General features: G+C 37.9%; 1 protein-coding gene across 2 annotated transcripts; it reads right to left on the bottom strand.

The window, feature by feature from the left end:
- Positions 1 to 471: 471 nt before the first annotated feature.
- prkcha (protein kinase C, eta, a) lies at positions 472 to 27,459 on the bottom strand. 2 transcript variants are annotated; one of them, XM_041972155.1, is made up of 15 exons: positions 27,256 to 27,459; positions 26,672 to 27,030; positions 22,296 to 22,359; positions 18,384 to 18,537; positions 18,267 to 18,301; positions 18,093 to 18,175; positions 15,646 to 15,775; positions 15,430 to 15,563; positions 15,218 to 15,355; positions 14,120 to 14,293; positions 11,826 to 11,980; positions 6,783 to 6,921; positions 4,955 to 5,143; positions 1,060 to 1,206; positions 472 to 949 (listed from the first exon to the last, which is right to left on the bottom strand). In XM_041972155.1, exons 2-15 carry the CDS (start codon positions 27,020 to 27,022, stop codon positions 800 to 802), a joined length of 2,043 nt encoding a protein of 680 aa, XP_041828089.1. In that variant the 5' UTR covers positions 27,023 to 27,030; positions 27,256 to 27,459; the 3' UTR covers positions 472 to 799. The 2 variants fall into 2 exon arrangements, with proteins under 2 accessions (XP_041828089.1, XP_041828088.1); XM_041972154.1 differs by having other exon boundaries at positions 27,264 to 27,459.

The raw sequence follows: 27,459 nt of genomic DNA, 5'->3' as shown, positions 1-27,459 counted from the left end.
AACACCATACTGGCAATGTCTGGTGAAATTACAGATCTTTCCATATTTCTCACACAGCATGGATCAACATGTTACTTTCACCTCAGATGAAATCTTGCATCATCTTCAAACTCCCGGCTTATTAAATGACTCGTTCACTGAAACAGTTGCAAAGTTTTGCAACTATGTGTCACCTTTCACCCTATGCTGAATTCAGCTTCATGTTTAGATTAATTTAAGTTTTATTTTATTCTTTTAAGAAAAAAATGAAGGGGGCCTCACTTCATCAGTGGTTTTGAGTCTGAGTGTCTTCTTTCAAAGCAGGGTCACATCACTGAGAAACTATTTCATCTGTTCACTCAGTCTTTCCAGGATTTACTGTAACCCACACTCAGACTTTTCTGGGAATCTCTTGCTTGCGGATTTAAAGCCAGCTCTTGATTTCTTTCTGTGTCTCTGTGCAGTGCATGAGAAAAACTAAAACAATCAAAACATTTTTAAAGTGCTTTTTCATTTTAAGTAAAAGGAAGCAAAACAATTATAACAGCATACAAAATACATCCTTAAGACAATTTTATGAATGCATGAATTAAGCGACATGACAGTCAAAACCAAATTTACTTTCAAAAGCTGGTCATATGCTATTTTGTCTGGAATTCTGAGAGTTAGTTCTTGACAAGCTGTGTTTGACTCCTTGGCTTTTTTCCAAACTCACATTTCAGGGGATTGTGGCAATGCTGTTCTGTACAAATTACAGGGGACTTCTTAAGATAAACCAGAGAAAGCTGAGAAGAATGACACTAGAAGATGGCTGAGGTTCTTAAATCTCAAGCAGATCAGGTGAAGTGAAGGAAAAGTTTCTAAACTCCTCCTGGTTGATGGAAGGGATCACAGAGTCATCGATGGGTGTGAGGGTGGGCTCTTCCTGAGTGAAATCTGGGTCAAAGTTGTTGACATCCTCTGGTGTTTTCTGGATAGGGACAATAAAGAAATGTTCATCAATGGGAAACAAATATATATATAATAATAATTTATACACATCTAGACTACGTCTTCACTAAAACAATTTGTGTGACTTACAATCCTTGGCTTGAATGGCGGCTCTACTTCTTTACGATTTAGTTTCTCCCAATCGATATTGGCAAAGAAGGCGTGGCTGGTCACAGCGTTTTCACCACCTTCTGACGCCACACAGCCAAGACGCCGCGCAGGGTTTTTGGTCAAGAGCTGTGAACACCAAAAATGCGGATTAATTTACACAAGAAAACAAATGAGAGTGTGAATTTAATGCACAAAAAGAATGAACTATTGAGAGTCAGCAGATTTCAATTGATTGTATATGCAGAAGTGTGATATGATCATTCAACTAGATTGAACCAGATATTTCTAGAGAAATCCCAAGCCGGATATAAAATGTGAATCCATCCAGTCAGTCTCCACCTCCAAATGCTTACACACACTCTCAATTGTGTCTAGCTCCTCCCATATTGCTTTGTTGGCCAAAGTTCAACTTGCTTCAGTGCAGTGTGAGTGAGGTGTTACAGCTTCCCAGCGTTGTACAATAAAACAATAGTGAATCACCAGTCGAACCCCACCTATTTTTATGCTTACAAAGTCTGGTAGGGGGTTAAAGCAAGAGGAAGTGAGTAAAAAAAAACCTTGATTTGAGAGGAAACGGGGGGGTAGAATTAACGGAAAGGCTAATGCATGAGCTCTAAACTGTGTTGCTTACTAAAAATTTGGGACAAGTTAGCAAAATCTCAATCTAGTATAGGGGAAACAGCTGTCTTTGAATTACAGTCCTGAGATCCTCTAGACATCACAAAGTAACATGTAACATCAATCCACCCCACACCTAAACCACATACATGGAATGAAGTGATTTTTGCCCTTTACTCAAAGCCAGTAGTGAGATTTTTCAGGGAAGTGAAGTGGCAGGGTGGACGGTATTGATCAGGATGTATGTGCTCGTCAGGGGTTTTTAAGGAATACCAAGTGAAAATCCAAAGGAATCAAAATATACTTTCTCATCAATTCTTCAAATGACCATTTATGATAATTTCTCTGGTTGATACGAGTTAACTTGCAAGGCAGCTGGATTGCTTCACATTCAGGAGGTGATGATAAAGGAGAAATACAGCTCACTTTGCACAGAGCAGTGTTGCAGCCAATGTGCTTACCAAATATCATCCTATACTAGCAGGTTTAGCTGATTTTAAATTCATTAACTATCTTTACTTGTTGTGCTTTGCTGATTTGTTGGTTAAGAACTGCTTGTAACAGACGGTGACATGGAGATGATTCATATAAATCATCTTTCAGCTCCAGACGATTCTGACAAACCATGTGGTGGTTCAGCTCACTATCACAGGACCACAAAATTAAAAAAGTAAAATATGTGCACAGTGCCACATGAGACAAAACCCCCAGAAAACAGAGCTATTGGTCTGTTTGAGACTTGCAGTACAATCAGCTGTGAATTATTTCATGACTGTGTGCCTGAAGTAAAAGCAGAACACCACTGAGGGTGATTTTGGCCATGTGCAACTACCATTCATCAGAATCAACAATGACCCTTTCCTCATTTTCAAAATAGATTTCACGTGTCATGGGAAGCTGCAAAAGACCTGTGAGTGGAAAAACAGTGGGGAGCCTTTTGCATTGACATAAGATCTGACCTGACTGTCCATGCATTGCCCTGTGCCCACAGCTCACTGTACAGAAACTGGACTTACAGGGCACCAGCAAGTATTATGATCTGCGTGGTAACCTCTAATTTATTGATGGAAATCTTTAAGAAACAGCAAACACTTAATTACTCTCTAGTGGTCTGACTCTTAGACGAGGGCATCAGTGGCTCCAGTCTGACAGGAAAATCACTCCAAAGATTCTTCACTTGGCTTGTAAGAAATCCAGACACAATCCATAAAAAATCTCTAGGATTTGCTGTGTGTGTGACAGAGTCCACATGATCAGAAAATGTGATGCCAGCTCTGGACAGCACTGCATGAGTAATGGACAACTAATCCTCAGAACAACATCAGGAAGTACTGCTGCTTTTAGGATCTTTTAGGCACCAGTGGTGGGCAAACTCAGAATCGATCATATAGTCATTGAACTCCAACTGTGGATTTTGTATTGTTCTCACAAAAATAAAAATCACTAAATAAAAACTATAAATATTCATAATGTTCCAATATAACAAATCTTTCTTTGTGAGGCACGGCAAAGCAAGTTAAATTGTATAGCACATTTTAATTGTGCAAGACATTTCAAAGTACTTTACATAAAACATCAACGGCATCACAAAAAAATAGAATAAGATAAAGCGCAATATACAAATTTGTATGAAAGCAAAATGAATAAGTATGGTTTTCTATGACAGATAAGAGGTGCATCTGGTTCAAAACTGGGGTCCTGCTCATTCTAAAGAATATTTGTCTATAAACTCTATGTATAGGTTACAGGATTACCTTTCTCTTTGGTTCTGCCAAAGTTAAAACATCTCTTTTGGTAAACAAATGCAAACTAATGCATTAACTTGCCAGGAGTTGCAGATGTGAGCATAATTCTAATTAACTGAATTGCAATAAAAAAAAAAGAAAAGAAAAGAAGAGAAAGAAATAAAACACACCATCAGATCAGGAGGAATTAACTTTGAGACAGTAGTAGGAGTTAATCGTTACAGAAACTACAACCACAAAATGCATTCCACTCCAGCTGATGCCATCTTTCCATGGCTACACGTAAGCCGTGCCCTGCTCAGAACCAAACCTGCCATGTCAGCATTACATGAAGAAGCTGTTCTCCACAAGAGTAGCAGAAAAGATTCAAAGCAGTATGATTAGATGGTGCTGAAACTTTAGTCAATTTAGCAAATTTCCAGCTGACTGAATATCAATCTAACACTTTAGTCAAAGACAAAACTCCACATATCTGTTGGTTCAGAAATGTGTTGATTTTCTGTTATGCATCAGTATAAATCAGCTTTTAGTGAGATTTGGTCCAATAAATAACTGTTACAATTTAGTTAAAAATTGATTAAATAACTATCTGTTTCACCTCTAACAGTTTTGTTTGTCATTTTCAAACAATTTAGAGAACACCTATACCGAAACTATGAACATATTATTATATCTATTATTAACTGAAGTAATTTATGTCTCAACAATCTCAGCATAGGTGATATTTCCTTACACATCATCTGGATCTCTTAAAGTACTTGACAACTGAGCTCCCTGAACTTTCTTACAAGAACAAGCAACGGATCAGCCTTCAGTATAAATAGTGACAGCTTCCAAATCCATTCACACAGACACGCACAGTAGTGTGTGACACCAAGGACAAATTAGCATGGGAGACTGGTCTGGCATTTCCTCGAGCATGCTGGAAAAACAACAACGAACTATGTGAACAGTCTGCAAAGAGAGGAGAATTGGGGAGAGGAGGAGCCCATGTATTTATAGCTAATGTGCTATGGCTGGCCAGTGAACCATGCCTTAATATAGTTATGTAGAAGGCCTGGGCCAAACAGCTGGCTGGCAGACTTTCTAGGGTTGTCAGTCAGTCTGCAGACAGAATGTCAGTCAGTCTGAAAGACAACAAATAATCCTCGATCCTAGAAATCCAAAGAAGCTGATAGAAATACTTCAATACAATGTGCCACACCACCAGATACATTACGCAACATAACAGAGAACCCTTATTACATTTTATCAGTTCTAATCAGCAAAGCAGGTCAGAAGTTCTCTGACAAATGGATTTCCTTTACTATTACCGCTGCTTAAAAAAGCATCACATCCACTTCCTGCTATTGTAAACTGTGTACTAAGTCAGACAAAGCTGATTGGAGGGGTGTGAATGCCAAAAAGACTAAGTTCATATCGTCCTGGCCTTCATACCGCTTCATTCACCACTAATTTTTCATTTTTTATGAAAAACAAATTAAATGGAAAATTAGTGTTGACAGACTCACAGCTTTGAGAAAGTCGACAGCCTCTGTGCTGAGCCAAGACGCATAAACAATCTCTTCATTGAGGATTGATTCAAAGAGGTCGTCTTCATTTTCTGCCTCAAAGGGGGCGTGTCCTGACAGCATCTCATACAGCAGCACCCCGAGCGCCCACCAATCAACAGACGGGCCATACAGCATCTCCTGCAGGATCTGTGGAAACAGTGTGTAAATAAATTATCGTACATGAAGAGGATTAGAGAATTTCTACAAACTTGAATGCACTACGTGAGATTTAGTCATCGAGTGTGTTGGATTAGTGTCGTCAGGGAGGCTACACTGAAGAGTATCTGTTAAGGACAGCAAAGAAACCTTTCATAAATCCAGACATTCTGCAGGGGTTGGAGAAAAATCTCTCAAACATGAGGACACGGCCCACCCTATTCCCACATTATAAAAAGCAAGCAAGCCTGTAAATGTGCATGTTCAAGTAAGTAGTTCACAAGCTGAACTTGCACACGTGCGTCTTTCCAGTTAGTCAGAATGGAATTTTAAGTTACAAGCAGAAACCCCAATATTTGTTTTTATTAAGGTGGTCTGATGGAAAAACTGGTAACTGCATAATTTCTAACTCATAAATCCTGGACTGCAAGCTAACTGAAACTAAATCCAGTTAATGTTTTTTGTGTGTGTGTAAACTGAAAACTGAAGTACTGAAAATACAAGCAACATTTTCTTTTCTTTTTTATTGTACACTCATTTAAAAAATGATATTATTTATTGTTCAATCCACACACAAGTTCTCCTTGATTATGTGTCTTGGAGATTTATTAAAAGATTTATTAAAAAGAAGTATTCAGACCCTTTGTAATAACGCTGGTCATTAATCTGTTGACAATGGACCTTGGGATTCTTTTAGAACTTGAACCACCTGGTCTAACTAAAGTCACTGGACATAGCTGAATAAGCATGTACCTGTCTATATAAGATCTGACTGTTGATGCTGTATGTCAGATTCATAATCAAGTAAACGCGGTGAGAGTATTGTATATTCTACAATATTGGATTCTCACATCTGCCTGCCCAGCTCGTCACTGGGGACAAATTAGAAAGGCAACCGATAAGTCAATGGCTCCTAAGAATGAGGTCCAGACTTCACAGAGATGGGAGAACCTTACAGAAGGACAACTATTGGTGCAGAATTCCACCAATCAGGCTTTTATGGTTTATGGTTTTATACTGGTTTTATCCAGTGCGAATTTTTCAAAAGTAAGTAAAGCAAAATTCACTAGAAAGAACAAGAAGAACAAGGCACTTAAGCTTCAATTCATTAATACCACCCCAACACGCACAGGGGTGGCATTGTTATTCTGTGGGGATGTTTTTCCATTAAAGGGACTGGGAGACCAGCCAGGACAAAGAGAGTAATAGATTTAAAAAATTTAGAGCAATCCTAAGTAAAAACCTTTATCGAGAGTGCTCAAAATGTCTGACTTGGACAGAGATTTATATTATTAAAAGACAATGAAAAGAACCACCATGAAAACACAAGTTGTTTCCAAACCTGAATCCAGAGAAGCGTCTTTGGCAAGACCTAATAATGATTGTGGCCTGATGCTACCCATCCAGTCTGGTGAGGCTTGAAAGTCAAAATTTGTTGGATCATTCCCAAGAACACTTCAGTACTGCCAATGATGCTTTATCCAGTTACAAAGTGAAGGATCTGAATACTTAAAACAACACCCCAAAAGGTCTGTATCTGATTTATCATTGTGGACAACTGTGTGTATATTGATGAGGAAAACATGAAACTGAATTAATTTTGTCATTAAGTGTAAGGAGGTGAACCTACCTCAGGAGCAATGTAATCTGGCGTCCCACAGAAAGTCCCTGTGGCCACGCCTTCAAATATGCCCTCCTTGCACATCCCAAAATCTGCCAGCTTACAGTGACCATCTTTGTCGAGAAGGACATTGTCCAGTTTTAGGTCTCTGAAAGGGAAAAGAACAGCAAACAAAAGATGAAATACTAGACACGACACATTTTTATCCAGCTTATGTAAAGAAGAAAGATATTCAAGACAATACCAGTCAGAGCTCTTTGGACCGTGATGCAGAGAAAAACAGAGAAAGATACTGACTGTATGCTCCCTAACCATTACAGCATTCATTTAAATATTTTCTGCTGTCAATATTCTGAGTTAGTGTGCTTATTTGGGCTGTACAAATATAATGAAGTGGCTGTAAACTATTTGCTTTATAGACCTTTTGTCTAGCCAGCTGGAAATAATCTCGAGCTATTTTATGGACTTATAAGAAACTTAATTCAATAAATGGGAGGAAAATAAATCAACTTTGGCAGCTGTATCTGTCTTTGCTGTAAAATATATGATGGCAGAATTGCTTTATTTTATTTGTGACTTACTGTATTCACACTTCTTCGTCTCCACAGAAAGCAACAGTATTAATGAGTCAACTGACAACAATAAGTAAAGGAAACAAGAAAATGTATTATATTGTGAGCACTAGTATCTCTCTTGTTTACTCTGCATGCTGGTGCCTCCATAACCAAACACTGAAAAGAAATCTCCTGTTTACACTTCTGTTAGGTGGTGCTTCTTCATCTGACAGAGATTAAAGCTGCTGAGTGTGGGCTATGGCATTAAGCTGTAATCTGTGATCAGGTGATCCATCTTCTTACAAAGGTCATTATACAATGAAGTAGGCAGGAGATACCATGGAACACAGTCTGATGCTGAGCATCTAATACAGGGTTCAGGAAACACATCAACGCACAAAATTTTTATTTTATGCTTCTACCAGCAAAAAACATACACTTATTAAAAAAAACAAACAAACAAAACAAAACAAAACAAAACAAAAAAAAAAAAAACGGATGCTGAGCCAATGCCATGAAACAGGGAAAACACAGAAGACCTAGAAGTAAAAGAAACCAGCTGAGTGCTGATTAAGCACTTATTTCGTTGAACTAATCTAATTTGCTTTTGTCTACTTTAAGCTGATTGTGTAACAGTGATGCAGGCGTGTTCCTCTCTGTTTAATGAACTGGGCGAAAAGAAAACGCTCCAGCATTGACACATCATGCCCATTCAACCAGAGGGTCCACAGAGCAAAGGGTTGTAAGTGGACGTTTAATTACACTGGAAGGAAAAACAAATCTGGAAAAATGCAACAAAAGCTAGAGATGATGTTAAAAGTGGAATCCAGGATTTTCCACCCAACATAATATGATTATTTGTTGGTGCATGATTTTTTTTTTTTTTTTTGCTTCAAATCCATTTCCACCAGCCTTCACTGTTTCTGTATCAGTATGAACAAGTCAAACTGGAAACACATCCTAAATGCAGAAGTGTTATTGCTGTTCTGCACAGGAGCAGCCGTTACTATGCAAATGACAGAACCATACAACCCTGTAATCCCTCATCCTTCAAGCTCAACATACTGGAAAAAAGAGCTACACTTTGAACCTTTTATGCAAACTAGGTCAATAAGACACCTTGGTATCCACAGTGAAGGCAAACAGATCCAGCACTGACACCAGAGCTCTTAACAGCTGAGTAATCAAGATGTACTAATATGAAAATTTCCAAAGAAGTGAAGAGGAAGTGCTTACAGATGTTATGACGCACAGAATTAAGTTGTTGTTTTTTTTGTTTGTTTTTTTTCATCTGGAAAAACTATGACAGTTCTCTAAATGTAAAAACATCAGGTTATATCACTAAGATTTACGTCTCAGTTAACCAATTATATGTAATAACTTGATTTTTGGGATCAAATTATTACATGTCAACATTTCAAAGTTCAAAATGTGTTTCTTTGTCCTTGCATGGCACCAGAAATTGCACCACATCAGAACAAGTCCTTAGGGCTTTTAATGAGCAGCTGCTTAACCCTGTTAATTAGTACTTAATAGGTGCTCCTCACTGAAATATAACTTTTTGGTAACCCAGTGCAAGTTCAAACTGTTAAATGAAGAATTCAAATCTCAAAGCCAAATGTAAAATACACTTAATTTGCACATTTCGTAAGAAGAACAAGAAACCCAGACACTGTGAGGTTTTAAGCATTACCTGAAGCAACAACAGAATCACTCTAAGATAAGTTAGAACAGGCTTAATGTTCAAGCAGCTATTTAGGATCATTAAACTACCATAGCTAAAGCCAACAAGCTTCAAGTGGCCTGTTAAGCTAAAAGTCATGCTATGTACTACAGGCAGACACATGACACATGTACAGCCAAATATAACTCAGAATTTGCTGTTAGATCACATGATGTCCCCCTTCCCCATCATCATGGCTGGCAGAGAGCCCACTGCTCTGCCACCCAACTCCCTGCAAGCAGACACTACAAAAAAGATCCTGAACTATAAAGTCAGTTATCCGAGGTTGGGCTAGTAGCTAAGTCACTGGAAGAAGAACACATATAAAACATTACTGACACATCTTTTATTAATGATAATGGCTTTAATTAACCAGCTGTTTAAAAATAAATAGTTTAGCAATGTTACAAATGTGTTGCATAAACAGTTACTTGTGTTTCAACAACAAAGCTGAACTAAAGAGTAGTAGTTAGAAGACGATTCTGAACCTCTTGGGATAATCAGAAATACTGGGTTTACTGTCAATTAAAAATAAGGTCTAAATTTCACCCAAGTCGTAATTATAGACAAACAGACTCTGATCCATGCTTTCATCACCTGCAGGATTGATTATTGCAGGGGTGTCAAACTCCGGTCCTCGAGGGCCGCTATCCTGCAGGTTTTCATTGTTTCCCTGATCTAACACTTCAAGAGCTATGTTTTTACCCAGACTTTTAATTACAAGTGTTTCTTGAGAAATTAATTTAATGAAAGTCATTTACTCTCCTTGTTTTATTTTATATTTAATTTTTTCTCATTTTACTATTATTGTTTTTTTTAATCAGTTTTACTTGTTTAATTATGTACGTATTACTTTACACTTTAATTCAGCTTTTTTATTAAAATTTTGTTTTGTCTTAACTCTACATATACTTTTATATAAGATTCTTCTTCTTATTATTATTATTATTATTATCATTGTTGTTATTTTTATTATTATTATTATTATTATTATTATCATTATTAAGTTTATTTGATCACTTTTAAATTGAAGTTCCTAATGTTGTCCAGTGTTTTCCTTTAAATTATTTCCTGTTAATTATTGGGATCCTCCATGTCGGAGACTAAGCCTGCTCGGTCTGCAGGTTCGCTGCTGTGATGCAGTCTTGCAATGCATCATTAAGGTTGTCGTGTGGGACCTGGCCAGCCATGATCTTGGTGGGTTCTGTGGTGGCAGCCTCTGTGGTTGTGGGTGGGGGGAGCCCCTGGTGTGGACAGGAACCCCAAGGTAATCGCTTCCCCTTATCACCATTAAGCCTGATATTGGGGATTGGGGTACCCCAGTCTGTGGGGTATGGGATTAGTGGTTGGGTAGGTAGGTGGGAGCGCTTTTATGTGTTTTACCTGTGTGAGTGAATGAGAGATAATGACTGGTTGTGTGTTTTTGTTTTTAATTTGGTTGAATTGTATGCTTGGGTATGGGAAGGTTTATTTTTAATTCTGTTTTGCTGTTGATATTTAGTTGTTATTGTTGTGTAAATCACTATGTTCTGCTTTTATGCATGAAAAGTGCTATGTAAATAAATTGTTGATTGATTTTGATTATCTACATAATTTGACAACACACATGAATCATGTTTTTGAGTTATTACTGAACACATTCAGTAATCTGAGCAGTAACTCACTGAACCTTCTTCGACAAAAATTTCCTTCAGTTTCAGCTGCTTATAACATTTGTGCAGTGAAGAAGAAGAATTTGAAAGTGTTGCTGTATATTTTTGGGCTATCTGTGTTAAACAACCCTCTTATGGCCATGTTACACCATCTTAGTTGGGTAGAAATGTGCTTTAAACCATGATGCTCCCTCCAGCACACCTTAAAGCTAGGATGAGAGCCGTCACATGGTTGCAAAGAAAAGGGAAAAAAAACCATTCCAACGTGTGAATAGAAAAGTCTCCTAGAGGGGATGTCAAACATTTAGCTTCACTTTTTTGTTTTAAACTTTTGCCCTTAAGTTCCTTTTCCCCCCTCTTTCAGGATTACACTAATGGTGTAATCTTTGCAAGACATTGACCCCCAGGTGGACAATCATCATTGCTGTATTTCTACCAACTGTAGAAAACTTATCTAGTAAAAACAATTAAGCTGCTTAGGAATGCTTTTTTTTGGCCTTTTCCAGCTTAATGCACCTTTGTAATCCTTGCACAATCCAATTAAAGTTGTTGTAAGTGTATTTCAAATATTTTTTGCAGAAGCTGTTTGGAGCAGACTACATTCATAAGCAATCGATGCAAAAATCCTGTTATTTCCAAAGGGTTCACAAACTGTATATCAAAAGTTCAAAATTGGTAAAGGCGAGGCTGCTGAGACATCCTGAGACATCCATGTGACATCCTGGTTAGTAATCCCTGGCATGAGTCAGGTACCAAAAACACCCAACCAGCAATTTCTAAAAAGCATCCTAATATTAATATCAGTTACAGTATCTACAATCTTATTCTGTATGTCTCTAAAGCTAAAGCAAAGTTCGGCACTGCTGACATTTTTAGTGCTAAACAAATTTTTGTGTTTTTTCTTTAAGAAGAAGTTTAATTCGCTGTTAGGTCATTAGAAGAACTAGAAGCTGTGTCAATATCAGGTAGATTCTTCAAAATACATAAGCACACAAGCTAGGAGAGATATTATATTGCTAAATAATATGTTATATGCCATTCCTGCAGTCAAAAAGGAGGTTTTTGGTGTACACATATGTTTTCTTCAGCAAGCTGGACCGGTAAATTTGTGTTTGGTTCAAACCTGTAAATGATGCCTTTGTTGTGCAGGAACATGAGAGCAGAAGTGATCTCTGCTGTGTAGAAACGTGCCCTGGATTCTTCAAACTTCCTGGACTTCTGGATGTGGAACATGAGATCACCTCCATTAACGAACTCCATCACGAAGAAGAGACGATCCTGCCATGTTAATTAGAAGGTGACATTTACACAGGCGCACACAGACCACAGCAGCCTTGCAGGGGCTACAATGTTATTAAAGGACCAGTGACCATGGACACAGTGAGATTGCTTCAAGGATGGTACATGGCTGCTTCTCATAAATTTCACATGTCTTTTTAATGGGTTTCTGTGCAACCAACCACAGTTTGAAGGAAGGAGGGAAAAAAGATAGCGACCAAACCCATTTATCTTTCTCATTTCATTACGGGCTTTGGTCGATAGGTGATCCACAAAATGGGAAGCTTGGTGGAAAAAAAAAAAAAAAAAAAAAAAAAAACTGCGGAAAGACATTATTTCATGATTGACAGATCTGCCTGCTGAAGTGATCAGAATATTCAGATACAGCTGACCAATCCAGTTTACACCCAGCATTTACATGTGTAGTAAGATTCTTTAAAACGATATGTGGGATGTGTTGGGTGTATTGAAATGATCTTTCTGTATGGTCTGAATCTTTAAAGACCAAACACTATAAAAGCCTTTTGCTTTGACATTTGTAGGCAAAGCAAGGTAGGTTCATTGGTATAGCACATTTTATGTACAAGACAACTAAAAGTGCTTTACATTAAAACATTTAAAGCATTACAGCAAGGTGCAAAAGAAATTACAAAATGAGAATTAAAATAAACTAAAAACTATCAATTATTAGTCTCAAAGCTAGAATTAGGTGACTATATTAGGCTTAGGTGACTATATATTTCTGAAATGCTAATCGCATTGAGACCAAAGGATGAAGCCAAGTTTTATTACAAAAATAGCTTCACCTAGAAAAAATAAAACGCAGAATTAATTATACAAGTTGCTGTATTTCACTACAAAAAGAAAGCTGCCTCTAGTCTGAATTTATTTGAAAACTGGAGGCAAACCTCCAGAAGTTCAAAGAACCATGCAAGGAGTTCAAATAGGCCATGCAAGAAAACATCCAATTTCCTGTTTAATCATTAAGATGGGGACAAACTGCTGTGTAAAGATAATCCTCCTGAAGCATGGTCAAAGAAAAGTATTGCCCACCACAACACAATCATAGCCTGCTCATTTCTTTTGGTCCTCTTTTTAAACCACTAAAAGTCAATTTATATGATTAAAAAAAAGAAAAGGGGCTTAAATAAAAGTAAATGACTTTTTAAAAAGTCAAAAAGTAAGCAGCCTTAAGTCCCTTTCAGAAATGACCTGCAGCAACTGAAAATACTGGTGACATGTCTGAGTGACCATCTCAGGTTTATCTCTAATATCTTGTGGACCTAGTAATCTGTAACGAGACAAGTCTGAACTGCTGCAGTCACATTAAAAGATAATCACATGCAGCAGCAGTGGGTTCATTTGGCTTCTGATCAGCTGTTCAAAGGCAAATGGTAGATTATGAAATTAAATAATAATGCTATCTAAACTTTCCTACTCCACGGTCCCATATCAACCAACTGTTGCAACAAATCATGAGAAGAAACATTGCTTACAAGTGTTTGAGCTGCTTTCTTTGATCATAAATATACCAATACATACTGACTTTGTTCTTACTGCAGTGCATCTCATATGTGAGAGGAACACAGCAGGTCTTTAAACTGTTATCTTTACTCTTTTGTTGTGGCCTGCTTTCAAAAGGAAATTTTATGACATTTTTAATGATCTGCTGGGTAAACAGGTGACGACAATAAAATGTTAAAGAAAACAAAGAGTAGTTGTGAAACAAGCACATTTCATTGGCTGTGGGTTTGAATCAATAAGGTGTGTTATACCATTGACTAAATCTATTATTTAAAGTATGTCGGGAATGACTCAAACAACTAAAGCAGATTAAGAGCTTCTGGTGTGGACTTGAGAAAAAGCTCTTCCTGTTTGGTGAGTAGAATCAGATAAAAAAAAGGGTGTCTGCTGCCACCTACTGACCAAGTATGGAGGTGCAACATTAAAGACAACAATAGTGTAAAAGAGAAACCAGCCCAGTATGCGGACAAAATCTTTTTTCTTTTTTTTTTTTTTTTTCTGGGTGGAGCTCCAAGCACCGACAGTTTATGTAAACAGAAAGGTAATAAAATACAAATATTGCTCCACACATGTTGGGAAGTGAAACAAATATAAATGCCCATGTGCTTTACCTACCGATGTCTGAAAGCAACAGTACAGCTGTGTAAGATACGGATGACAGCGAGCCAGGGATAGTACCCGCTTTTCTGTCATGGTGCACTCGACATCATCGTCCTGCAAAATGATGTCCTTCTTCAACACCTTGACGGCAAAAACACGATCTTTCCCATTTAGTCTTGCCAACATCACCTGCAGACACGACGTGCACAAAACAGTTTCTTTAATTTTGGGCATTAACTGGTAAAATGGGATTTTCTTCTTTATAACCTAACACACTTTTTAAGGCTGATTAGTTCTATGTCCTGCTGCATCATTTAACATCTACTAACCTTCAGCTGCAGTCATTTTAACACATCTTAACATGAAAAGTCATCCTCTTGATGACTGCAAAAATCAACACCAACAGGCATCAAAGCAGCTATAAATCATGATACTTCTTGAAACAGGTTCACCATTTGGATTATGGTTTTATCTTGATAGTTTCACCAGTCCAGGAAAAAATTTGCCAGCAATATTATGGACTTTTAAGGCTCTTTAATACTTGTTTAGAGAGAGCTGGCCTGATGCAGCCTGATCACTAAAATCAGACTGGATGACACTGTTAGTGCCGGAAGCTTTCTAATTTCTGGATTAATAGATTTAGTTATGGGGAAAAACAATCTCCAAAGCAATGACCCCATTATGACGGATTAACTCCACAGTTTTTTATTTATTTATTTTTTTTACTGCAGTGCATATCCTGCATTGTGCTTAGCCAAGAAGTTGACATATCATTTCCGTCCACATGCTTCAAATGAATGAATAATAAAGTTTATATGGCCAACAACATAATCACTAATTGTTATTGGATAAATAGAAGGGTTCCCCTTTCATTGTAACTGTATACATTTGGGAATTAGAAGCTTTTTCTTTGTTTGATGTACTTTTTTACAAATTTGTGTGTCTTTGTTAAATAAATGTTATTTTTATGAACAACTATGTTTCTAAAAGCATTGTTTCCGCATGACAATCAAATCTTTTCAAATGAAACTCCGGCAGACTAGGAACTTTTGCCTTCTTTCTAACTCATCCTTACACAGAACATTTCTTGTTATCTTTCCTTCTTATTCTCACCTTGCCAAAGCTGCCTTTACCAAGGACTTGAAGGAATGTGAAGTTGGAAATTCCCAGTCGAGGGACCTGCTGTTGAACGTCAGAGCATACACTCTCGCTCCTCTTAAAAGATGACTTAGTCTCCTCTGAACTTTTGACCTGCAAGCACCAAAACACTGACTTACACCTTTGCATTTATGTAAAAACTAACTAAAAACGCTAAACGTTTGTACCATTGTGTTACGTTTGGAGAGTCCTCCAGCCTGCAGACCCATCTCTGCCAGCTTGTTGGCCAGTTCCACACTATTGACCCCACAGTTGGGAGCAACATTGCCTTTGCAGCGGATATGAACATTCATTTTGCACACTGAAGAGAAAAACACACAAACTTTCAATAAAAGATCAATCAGCTCATGCTTTTCAAACACAAATTTCAATGCAGCGCTTACTTTTACAGTGCAGCCCCTGCCTGACGATTCCCCACAGCAGGGAGCCACAGTGGTCACAGAAGGTGGGCGACTTGTAGTTATGGATGTTAAATTTATGAGGGACGTTGATGCTAAAGCCTTGGTTCATAGGCTGCAGAGAAACAACAAAGAAAGCAGGTACCATTAATAAAACAATGCTTATTTTAACTTGTGTTTGATGATGCATGGCGCCATTTTGACTGAGTAAACTGGCATAAAGAGTGCACTAAGAAACTTTAGTTCCTATTTTTATCACAGTCACATTTTTGTTAACTACTGCATTTGCTCATGTTTTTTCCCTAGGGAAGAGAAACTTGTCCTGTTCTGCAAAATACAGTAAAAACAGAGCCAAATGGTCACGGTAATCTGTGAAAAAAGCATGGCTGTATTAATAGAAACAAGAAAAAAAGCACAAGACAAGTGGAAAAGTATATTGAAGTACAGTGTTCCAGATCAGTGCTCAACACAGACAGAAACAGGAAGCTGTACAGTCTGCTGATGGCTGCAGGTGTCAATCAGAAGTGTGTGAGTGTACATGTAGGAGGGGACAGCTATTTTCACACATGATGCATTTATTCTAGAAAGGCTGCTGGAAATGTGGTTAAACAATGGTGAAAACAAAAGGCGCCTAAAACTTTGAAAAGGGGATTATTTTGTTATTCAATTCAATAAAAATTTATTTATAAAGAACATTTACAACAACCTCAGTTGACCAAAGTGCTGTACAAAGCAGAGCAGTCAAAAGGCCAAAGCCATTATAAAAATAAACCAATTCAACTCATAAAACACATTACAAAATAAAATAACGTAAAATACATCAAGCATAAAAACAAATAATACCATAAAAACTTATTTCAAATGGTCAAGGTGGAGAAAAAGTCAGTGAGAAACAATGTTTTTAGTAATGATTTAAAATGCCCAAAGCTCTGTGCTGATCAAATGTTAAAGGGCAGGATGTTCCAAAGTCTAGGAGCAGCGACAGAAAAAGCTCTATTACCTCTGCCTTTTAACCTGGTTCTAGGAACTGTGAAGAGCAACTGGCTTGATGATCTCAGTGCTCTGACAGGACTGTGAGAAGTTAAAAACTGGAGAATTGGATCCTGTACTGAACAGGAAGCCGGTGAAAAGAATCCAGTATCAGAGTGATATGCTCACGGCATTTCCTCCCTGTCAGAAGACGAGCGGCCGAATTCTGAACAACTTGCAAATGATGAAGCAGTGACTGATCAATCCCAAAATAAAGAGAGTTACAATAATCCAAACGGCAGGTAATAAAAGCATGAATAACTCTCTCTAGATCTTTAAAAATGAGATATGATTTCACCCTGCTCAAGAGTCGTAGATGTAAAAAAGTAGATTTGACCACACAGCTAATTTGGTTATCAAATTTAAAACGTGAATCAAAAATTACACCAAGGTTTCTTACAAAGTGCTTATAGTGCTGAGATAATGGGCCAACTACACTGACATGACCATCTAACAAGTGTGACTGACCAGATACAATTATTTCTGTCTTGTCTTTGTTTAAAGAAAGGAGGTTTGTCTCAATGAATGAACTTCCACAAGATAATTCAACAAGAAGGTTATGGATCCACCAGACCTTGTCTGTATTGGTAGATAGCTTTGTAGGTCAACAAAAGATCAGCAAAACAATGAAAGGCAATGCCATGCTTCCTAAAAATGGAACCCAATGGAAGCATATATAAAGAAAATAGAAATGGACCCAGAATAGAGCCCTGGGGGAACCCCGAAATCAGTGGTGATGCTGCCGAGGAAAACTGGTCCAGACAAACAGAAAAACGCCTATCTGCCAGGTACGACTGAAACCACTTCAGGGCTACGCCTCTAATGCCAACACATGTGTCAAGATGGGATAACAGGATATGATGATCAACTGCATCAAAGGCTGATATAAGGTCTAAAAGAAGCAGAGCAGCGGAGCTACCACTGCCAGCTGACAAGAGCAGGTCATTAAAAACTCTCAGCAGTGCTGCTTCCGTACTATGAAACCGTTAAAAACCAGACTGAAATTTTTCAGAAATACAGTTAAGATCAAGGTATGACTGCAGCTGGATTTAAACTGACTTTTCTAAAACCTTTGACAAGAAAGGAAGTTTAGAAATTGGTCTAAAATTCGAGAGAATAGAGGTATCAAGACTCCTCTTTTTAATGAGAGGCTGCATAACAGCATGCTTGAAGGCAGCTTTTGCGAAGAATCTCCAAAGAGATTCGGACATTATCTTTTTTATACTTTCTCTCAGCGCGTCTACAGACACGTCTGAGGACACGTCTGAGGACACGTGTGTTTTCATTCAGCCATGGTTCTGTTGTTGGTTTTGAACGTTTAATCCTAAGAGGGGCTACTGATCTGATGATCATGGCTCTGATGATCTGTAAATGAAATGAAACCCTGTTTTAGACGCAATTACCTGCTCTTTTGCTGTCTTCTTCATGCGAGGACACACAGTAACCACAAGCTGGTGGCATCGTTTATGAACTACACAGGTGCACACTGGAGGAAAAAACACAAAAACACTTGGTCAAACACAAAAATCATGTATGATTAATAGACTGCGAACAAATAGGAAATAAAGTTTGCTGACCTTGACACTGGTAACCCTGCTTTCCAAAAACACCCCTATAACAGAGACAGACAGTTAGATCTGCTCCACCTGGATAAATGCAGGAAACAGTGATTCCTTTTCGCTCAACTTTCTCACCAAATGAACTCCTTGCAGTGAAAACAGAAGGTGGGCTGACGAAGGAAAGTGGACATGAACTTATGTCCGTTGACCTGGTGGATCCTCCGTCTCAAGGCCCCCTGCCGCGTTCTTGTAAACTGCTTGTAGGTCTTCTCCTTCACTATTGCATCATCTGGCAACAAAATGAGAGAAAAAAATTGGGATCAAACAACTCAGAAGACTATTGCCATTATTAAACTGCAACTGGACACATTTCTGTCCAGCTAAGGCTTGTAAATACAGTAAAACCATTGTTCTCACGCTGCATTGTTTTGATAAACTAACAGACATGCAGCAACCTCCGAGCCTGAAGTATCAAGTACTGCAGTTCCTTAAAAGGCCAGTTGAAGCTGCCTCCATGAGCAAACCAGTCCCCAGTCTATCTGTTCTTTCATCAACCAATCAATTAATTGTTAGGACATCAGAAAACTAGTGGTGGCTTTTGTTCAGCTGAACCAACAGACCAAAGATATTCCATTTAAAAAGCCACGAAACACTGAAAAGAATCAAATTGTGAAATAAACAGTCAATTTTGGGCATTTTTACTTGATGAATGAATAAATACCGCTTCATAATAAAACTGTCATATTTCATACGATACATAGATGAAATACCCATTTCAATACTACTCCAAAATGCATAAGAAATATTTTGATTATTTTCAAATATAATGATCCAAAAATCCTTGTTTATCTAAACAGATCCCAGCTACACAAGACATTTTCAAAGGACTGTGAGCTTATTATTTAAATTTATCCCAGTTATTTTTCCATATCAATTTAACACAAACTGTGAGATGCCAGAATAAAAATGTCTTTTATATGCTGCAATGTTTCCTTTCTTTAAAATTGACTAATACTTTTCTACTGCTTGTCAAACAAAGTAAAGAACTGCCAGAGGAATGCATTTGAAATAAAATACATTCATTTAAAAAGGAATTTAAAATACTTGGGGATACCATCTGATGTAATTTCAGATAGTATTTTAAAACCCTTATGCATATTTAGGAAATGCAGTGTAAGTATAGCGAAACTACTTGTGAAATGAAAAAAACCACACATGCATTACGGAAATCTACGTGCTGAGCCCACACATCGCCCTTGCGAGCAACACATATCTGTGGTGGTGGTATGAAAGGGGGGCGTTAAATTCAGGCTACACAGTGGGACCTCTTCTATCAGCAAAACTGTTTTCCTCTCTAAAAGAGCAAAAGATGTTTCAAGACCAGTAAAGTTTTTAGCATTAGCAAAAAAGCATAGTTTAAGATGGGTGACATAATTTACATCCTAGTCATTATCCTTCAGTAAACTTCCATTACAATAATACAGGTATCTAAGTGTTGCATATTTTACATTTACCTTCTGTAGGACAACTAAAGTAAGTTTATAACCTCTGACAAGGCGAAGGTCATGTATGCAGCGGCATTGGTTTGGCTGTCTGACTGTCTGTTAGCAACATAACTCAAAAAGTTATGGACAGATTTGGATGAAATTTTCAGGAAATCTCACAAATGGAATAAGGAACAAGTGATTACATTTTGGGGATGATCTGGATCACCGCCTGGCTCCAAGGATTTTTTTTAAAGGATTCTTTACTATAGGGAGATATGGATAATTTGCCATTAGTGTTTTCTAACTAAAAAAATAATACCCACAATCATTAGCAAAAAAAAAAGTTTATCAATACATTTTCTCTCATATGTGCTGATCTGTGGATTCTGGGCAAATATGGGCATTATTGCAATATGGATGTCATTATCTGTCTACGTGAAAATAAAAACCTACCAGTGGGTACAAATAATGTAACCTGAACCTTTTTTTTTTTTTTAAATCTCTGACTGTGGAAGGGCCAACTTGGTCATATTTAATCCTGCAGTGTGGAACCTTTGACTCCTCACTCCAAAGATTGTTGCAGAGTTTATACTCTATCTGTAATTACATGGAAAAGTCACACCATTTACTCCAATCGATTAACTTTCTTTTATAGAATGTAACGTTTCACTTGTTATTTACTCGTTTCATCAGCAACTTCTCACCCAAATTAGAATATAACAGGTAAATACACAAATACTTTCAAACCCAACATTTCCACTAACAAAGAAGCAATTTTTTGACTCAGGGTTGAGTCTGGAAATGGAGTCTTCTAACCACAGCCTGACAAAATACAACAAAGATTCTACGGTAAGGGGAGCCTGGTAGACAGGTCTGGGGGGATACTTCTTAATTCCCAACATCAGAAAATGGCTACCAAGCCCTGTTAGAAAGCCTTGATAGCCTAAATACAAAGGAAGACGAAGATCTGAAGGAGATGTCAATCTAGCGCAACATACAAAATCTACTGGGACCATCACAGAGACCAACTAGAAACATTTAAAGAGTGCAGACCTCCTCCAAGCCATAGGGTCACTCACCTGGGAAAAACCCCAAAAGGCCCAACAACCCACCCATATCACTATCTAATCCTATCTTTAGGATAGATGCCACGTCTTATGTAGAACCCCGGAAATATACCCTTAAATACCAAGATAAAGAAAATGGATGAAGTTATTGAAGAAATTAGCATTTTCTCTAATGGTGGCAACCTGGGTTAGCTGTTAGTGTATTTAACATCTACCATGATGTCATCTTGTTTTTTGTTTGTTTTTATTGCCAATTATTCAGGGTATTATCTGTTAGTTAGAAGCTGTAATGGCAAAATTATATTTATATCCCAATGGTAAAGAATCCAGGATACAGATGGCGATCTGGATCACCTCCAAAATTCAGTAACTTGCTCCTTATTCCATTTCTGACATTTCCTAATAATTTAATCCATCGAAAACTTTTAGTTATATTGCTAACAGTCAGAAAAACCAACTCCGCCGAACACATAAGCTTCACCTTGGCTAAGCTGATGTACACCACAATAACAGAGATCACAGAGATCATCATAAACAACCCCAAGGAGAAGAAGGTTAGAGACTAAGATCAAGGAAACATTAAGAGAAGAAAGGTGTTATCACAAGACCAAGGCTGGTCTGAAAGTCAGCACAGACGCACTGATCATGGTTGCACAAGAAAGCAAGAGTAATAGAGGCCAGTGTCAACCACAACCTTCAGGACCGTAGGTGCAGGCTTTGCACACATTGCAAAGCGAGAGGAGCAACAAAGTTGAGAAATACAAGAAACCAGAAAAAGCTAAGGGCTGAAAGAAAAATGTGAAAAGATGTATGGAGTGATGGCGCAATGTGTGCCAGTGGTAATTGGAGCATTCAGGGCTTTAATACTGCTCAGATCCCTCAAGCTCCTCAATTGACCACCACACTGATAACATAAAAACATTTTCTTTTTCCTTTACAGTCACCTACAATGTCTGAGCAATTTGTTGGAAAACAAACACATTCTTTTTAAAATGCAAAGAAAATAAAACTTCATACAAAAAAGCAAAAGAAAAACCTATATTTAGGAAGAAAAGATGCAACTTATCAGAACCAGCAGCGTGTGTCCTCAACTTCTCCTTTATTAGACTTGCAAAGTCACTTCTGCTCATCGCTCATGAGCAGAATAGCTTTGTCTTTTTAATTTGAAAATCATGTATATCTACTTGAGATCTTCAAAAATGCCATTGGAAGAGGGTCAACATTGACTTCATAACAGCATGTTCGCTAAATGGGGTCCAACCTATGGGCAGTCATATATGAGCTTAATGTATGCAAGCTTCTGTATATGCTACAGTTACAAAAGAGATGATTATTCAGAATGGCAGGTTGTGTTTTACAGATGACAAAACAGAAGACAGGACTGACTGGGTCGACAGAGTTCCTCTGGAATGTCAGAAATAGAAGTACAATGTTGATGTCTGGGCAGGAGGAGGAAGACTGTGGTAAATAGCAAAAGAGTGTAAAGGCCGTACCATCAATGAAGGATCCAGTGAGTGTGATATGGACATAGACCTTGCCCTCTGGCTCCAAGTCCATCTGTAGACATATAAACACAGCACACAAGAACTTCTTAATACTTAAATAGGAAGCAGGAGGAGAAAAAGTACATTTGTGAAAAAAAAAAAAAAATCTATAGCCAAAGATGTGATTCTGTCACAGTAACAGTTAAATAACGCATGTGAGATGGTATCTGTTTTAGACTTTCAGCTTCAGTATCCTGAAGATGCAACTATTTCACTGCATGTTTTTCATTCCTCTGTGTGTCTGTAATGTTGAAGGAATCTGTACGCCTTCACAGAAAGACAGCACAGCAGGTCTGGCAGGTTGGACTGGTTGCAATGACCTTAGAAGTAGCCACGACTGACATTTAGAAAGAAAAAAAAATAACAGCAACATTTCATATACATACACACACACACACACACACACACACACACATACATACATAAGGTTTCTGGAGGTGGACAATCAGAGAAGATAGTTCCTGTTGCAACCACTGAATGGAAACTTATGTCACTGTATGCTCAAACCAAACATCTATTTATGTTGCATATGCCCTTCCTGGAAAAAGACTGATGCAGCAAAAGAATGACACATGGAGTATAATAGTTACAAAGCAAGATGAAACTAAGTGTGCCCAGTTGTGCCCTGAACTTTGAAACTCAGTTTGAAGAAGGTAATCTTTTGACTTCATTTCAAACATCTTTGTTTTCAGTTACCTACTCATATTCTCTATTTCAATCTCTAGACAGCAGGGTGTCCACTGTGCAACTTCCTGTCTACTATCTTTATCTTGTCTATTATCATTCACTGTCTTACACCATCCAGTCAAAGCTAAATTAACAGAATTTCTCTCTTCTCCTGTAGAAGAAATGCAGGAGGAGTCAGATTAATTAGCAGGTCCTCCCCGTCCTGAGTAACTGATTGCAGTCAGATTCCTTCTTCTGTTCTTCCTTCTACCTCTCACTTTACAAAATTTTAGCATAGAATGAGGGCTGTAAATCATTTCAAGTGTCACTTTTATTTCTAATTACTTCAGGTAGAGCTACAGTAATATAGTGACCAACCAACTTTAACATGCATGCAAACCTGTAAGCACTTCTGAGATGAATGAAGTGAACCTAAACTAAAGTAGATGTATGCCCCACCTGACACCATGGTGCTCTAGTTAAAAAGCAGAACCTTCAATGTTGTACCATAAAGGAGGAAGTAATATTTATTTTTGTTTTCTAAACAGGGGTTGGGGTATAGCGCTGTTTCTTTCAAGCACACAGTTTGAGGGACTGTATTTAAGCCACTTTCAGTTTCTAGTCTAAAAAGACAAAACAAAGAAAAAAATCCACTACATTGACACATGAGCACAGGTACTTCAAAGCTGTGTAAAGCCATCACACTATGAAATGAAAAGCTGCTAAAGCAAATGTTTACATTTGTATCTAAATGTCATGTGCTAAATGCTTCAGGCTGGAACAACACTGAATCTGGTCCTGAACTGCGCACACAGAAAGGTGCTGAAAGTTGTGAATAAAAGGTAAGACAGAAAGAGAAGCAACTGAAAAAGAGTTAACAGAGAAAGAGCAGAGAGCCTATTAGAGCACCAATCAGCTGGTGGGAGAAACTGTGATAAACAGCAGTGTGGGCGTGTGGAGGCTTGCTACCCGTGTTTAAAAAGAATCAGCCCTGCACTTCTTTTGCACACACACAAAGACCTTCATAGCTAAGATCAGCCAGATAAAAACTGTATCTTGAAGTGAGAGAGACTACACCAGGCTAAGTTCCACTTTGACACCACTTCCCCACAAGGCTTGGTAAAAATGCCTGCAAAGAGTCTTTTATTAGCAATACTGGTCTGGTAGTCAGCTGGCATGCAGAAGGGCATGTGTTTCTAATTTATAGATAAAAATCAGTTATTTTAAAAATGCATTTAATGGTAATCAACAAAGTGCATGGATCAAGATGAATGCTTTGTGGTAAAATTAAACTACAAAAGCAATTTTTTATTTCTAAAAATGACTATTCAATATCACAAATTGAATTTGTTTCAGAAGAATAATGCTGTTCAAGCTTCATCAGTTTTATGTCACAGCTCCTGCAAAATCCTCCTTTGTGCACCGAAGAGTACCCAACAAGGGCATTTTTTCAAACAGATGTGCTTTACTGACATAAGGAGATTATCGGTAAGAGGACAACGTGTCTTTAAACGTGAAACAATCCTGCATGTGATGAGAGTGTGGCGGTACAAATAGAGAAACCTGCTCCAGCTCCAGGCCCAGACAGGTTCACGTTACATTCAACAACACCTGCTGTGGCTTAAAGTCCTGGAGGGGTGAAAGTAAGTCAGAAGAGGGGAACTCCAGTTTGAAGATGAAGTTTTTATTTGTGTCTAGAGTGGAACTACTGTGGTACTATTTTAAGTTTTGATAAGGTCAGTTTTCCTTTACTGTAACATGTGCTTTAGCAGCATCATAGCACCTATAATAATTTCAACCTCAAACAACCTCAAAAATAAGAAATTATGGAAACTTCTGCAACAATGTGAAAGCTATGAAAATCTCTTTATAATCAAATTGACCGATCAGCAGGTCCAGACTGTACGTGTTTGTGAACTTTCCCACTCTACTTAAGTAGAATTAACAACTTACCACAGCAATGACACGTGTGCTTTCACACCATATTGACTGCTGATTACAGTCAAAGGCATCTAAGCCAATAAGTAAAAGACACAAAGCGCTCTTGGTAAGTGCAGCGACCTCAGACACAAACAGGACAAGACTATGTTAAGATCTCCTTTCCTTTCTCAGAGCACTAGGCTCAGTGCCGACAAGATGGACTCATGATTTCAGGCTGAAAAACGTGCAAAGTAACTCAGTCAAACATAAAATTAACATGTCTTCTTTTCCTGCTGTATTTAACGTTTTTTAATCTAATTTTTTCAAAAGAATGATAAGTTCACTTTCTGTGTCTTATAGTATGCTTCCTATATTATGCATGGAAATTCCATAACTATCTGACTGCATTTAGTAATTTGGTATATTAGTATATTATATTAGGATTTTTTTCATTAAGGCTTTAGCTTTTTAAAGAAGAAACAAAACTTCCAGGCACTTTATAATTATTACACATTTGCCTGGTTATAATGCCTTCATCCATTCATTTTGCATGACTTCTAACAGTCTCCATTCACCTGTACAACAACAGTTTCATGAAGCTAACCATTTATCTTGAGAAGCTTAACATTTAAAATTCAACCAACTGAGTTTCGACACCGATGTGCCTATTGGTCTGCAAAACACTTATCATTTAACTTTTTTAAACTTAAAAACTGAGATAAAACTATTAAATTTACATTTTTACACTATGCAAAAAACAAAACTTTGGGATTTTAATCTTTATTTAGTATTTGTTTTATTTGCTGTTTTTGTAATTCAGTGGCCAATTAAAAAACTATAATAGTTCTGTGTCACTTTAATTACAAACCAAATATAATTTAAATATGGGTGGCTACCTGAGACTGCTAGTTTCCATCCATCATTTGAGTCAGCTCAAGCAAGATAAAGTGCAAAGGAGCGAGAAGCCAAAGCTTTATTCCACTAGTAGTATTAGGAGTAGGAAACACCTGAATGTCATTTACTATTGTATATTGGAAGTCTTTCTGCTGTGGACTCCATTTCTTCCCACATCTATATAGTTGATCTTGAAAAGCAGCTGCACATAAAAGTGACCGTCTGCTGCATCAGATCAAATAATCCCATGTCACTACCTTTGTGCAAATGATGATGAGATTTCACAATAGTTTTGAAAGCTTTGAGACCAGAAACAATTTAGTGCACATCTTGGTTTAGGCCAAGCTCAACGACCTGGGGGTGGGCACATGTTTGCAAAAAAACGTGACGATCAATCTATAAAAATCTCAAACTAATGATGGCACAAAAAAGTCACATGTATCTGAAAATCAGGGTAAGGATTACTGTCATTTGGTAAATCATCCATGAATCTATCAGTGATTACTTCCCAGACTGGATTACTATTATAGCAAAGCATCACCGCAGATTTGAGCCAAATATCTGACCCTAGTTCACGTCCTTGCAGGTCTCATCTTGAATTGTAATATGTGCTGTAAATTCTGCTTTCATATCAAGAAACATTTAAACGCTACCTAAATTAATCATTAAGTGTCAAGGTGTTAGTTTTGCCATGTAATTGCAGAGGGTGGGCACCAGAAGAGCTGGGACCCATCTGTAGATATGTGCCCCTGTGCATCCTAAAATATTAAACCGGCCATGTATCCAAGCTTATGAAATGTATACAAAACTTTAACATTAATCGCCACTTGTCAGTTTATACTCACCCATCCTTCAAAGGTCTCCCCTGTATTGGAGGTTTTGATGAGGTCCTCGAACAGGATTGTGCAGTTGGCCACAAAGTCATCATATCCGATTGGAGTGTCGTTGAAAACTGCCAGTTCTATCTGTTTTCCTTCGTTCACGTTTAGGCAAAACTCCTCGTTGTAGGTGGGAATGTTGGTTTTCTGTTTGGTATGAGTTTGTCCAATTTTGTAGTCGTCCACCTTCACCACAATGTAGGGGTCCAGGGCTGTGGTAGCCTTGTTGAAGATGACAGAGTGGCGCGTGGAGAAGGTTGTTGGTTTGAGGTTCAGCGCCTCTCCGATCCGAAGCTTTAGATACCCGTTAAACTTCATTTTCACAGCTTATTTTGGATATAAAAAACACAGACACGGAGTGGAAAAGAAGATTAAAACAGGTTGCATAAAAAATCACACCCGCTTCATATTAACACCGAACAACACTGTGATAAAAAGTATGTGTATATAGTAAAAATAAAAATAAAAAAGAAGGAGAAAAAGAAGAAGAAAAGTCAGTTTTCACTTTGAGGTCAACCGCGGCTCACTGTTAAAATCATCCTGACATGTACCTGCTGACCTGCTCTCAGCAGAAACATTTACTGTCAGTGCGCAGAGTCCTGCGGACAGTCTCGGTGTGAACCCGTTTGAAAAACCTTCTGTAAATAGGAAGCTACCACTACAACATGCCGACTGTGCGGCTCAAGTTCCGCATTACTTGTCACAGCGCAAACACATACTCAGCACACAAAAGACGAAACTTCTCAACAGTTCAC

The sequence above is a fragment of the Melanotaenia boesemani genome, chromosome 20 (assembly GCF_017639745.1).
Source record: "Melanotaenia boesemani isolate fMelBoe1 chromosome 20, fMelBoe1.pri, whole genome shotgun sequence".
In the NCBI taxonomy this organism is placed as follows: Eukaryota; Metazoa; Chordata; class Actinopteri; order Atheriniformes; family Melanotaeniidae; genus Melanotaenia; species Melanotaenia boesemani.
Note: the sequence above shows the minus strand (reverse complement) of the source record. Positions and strands in the feature narration are given on the sequence as shown.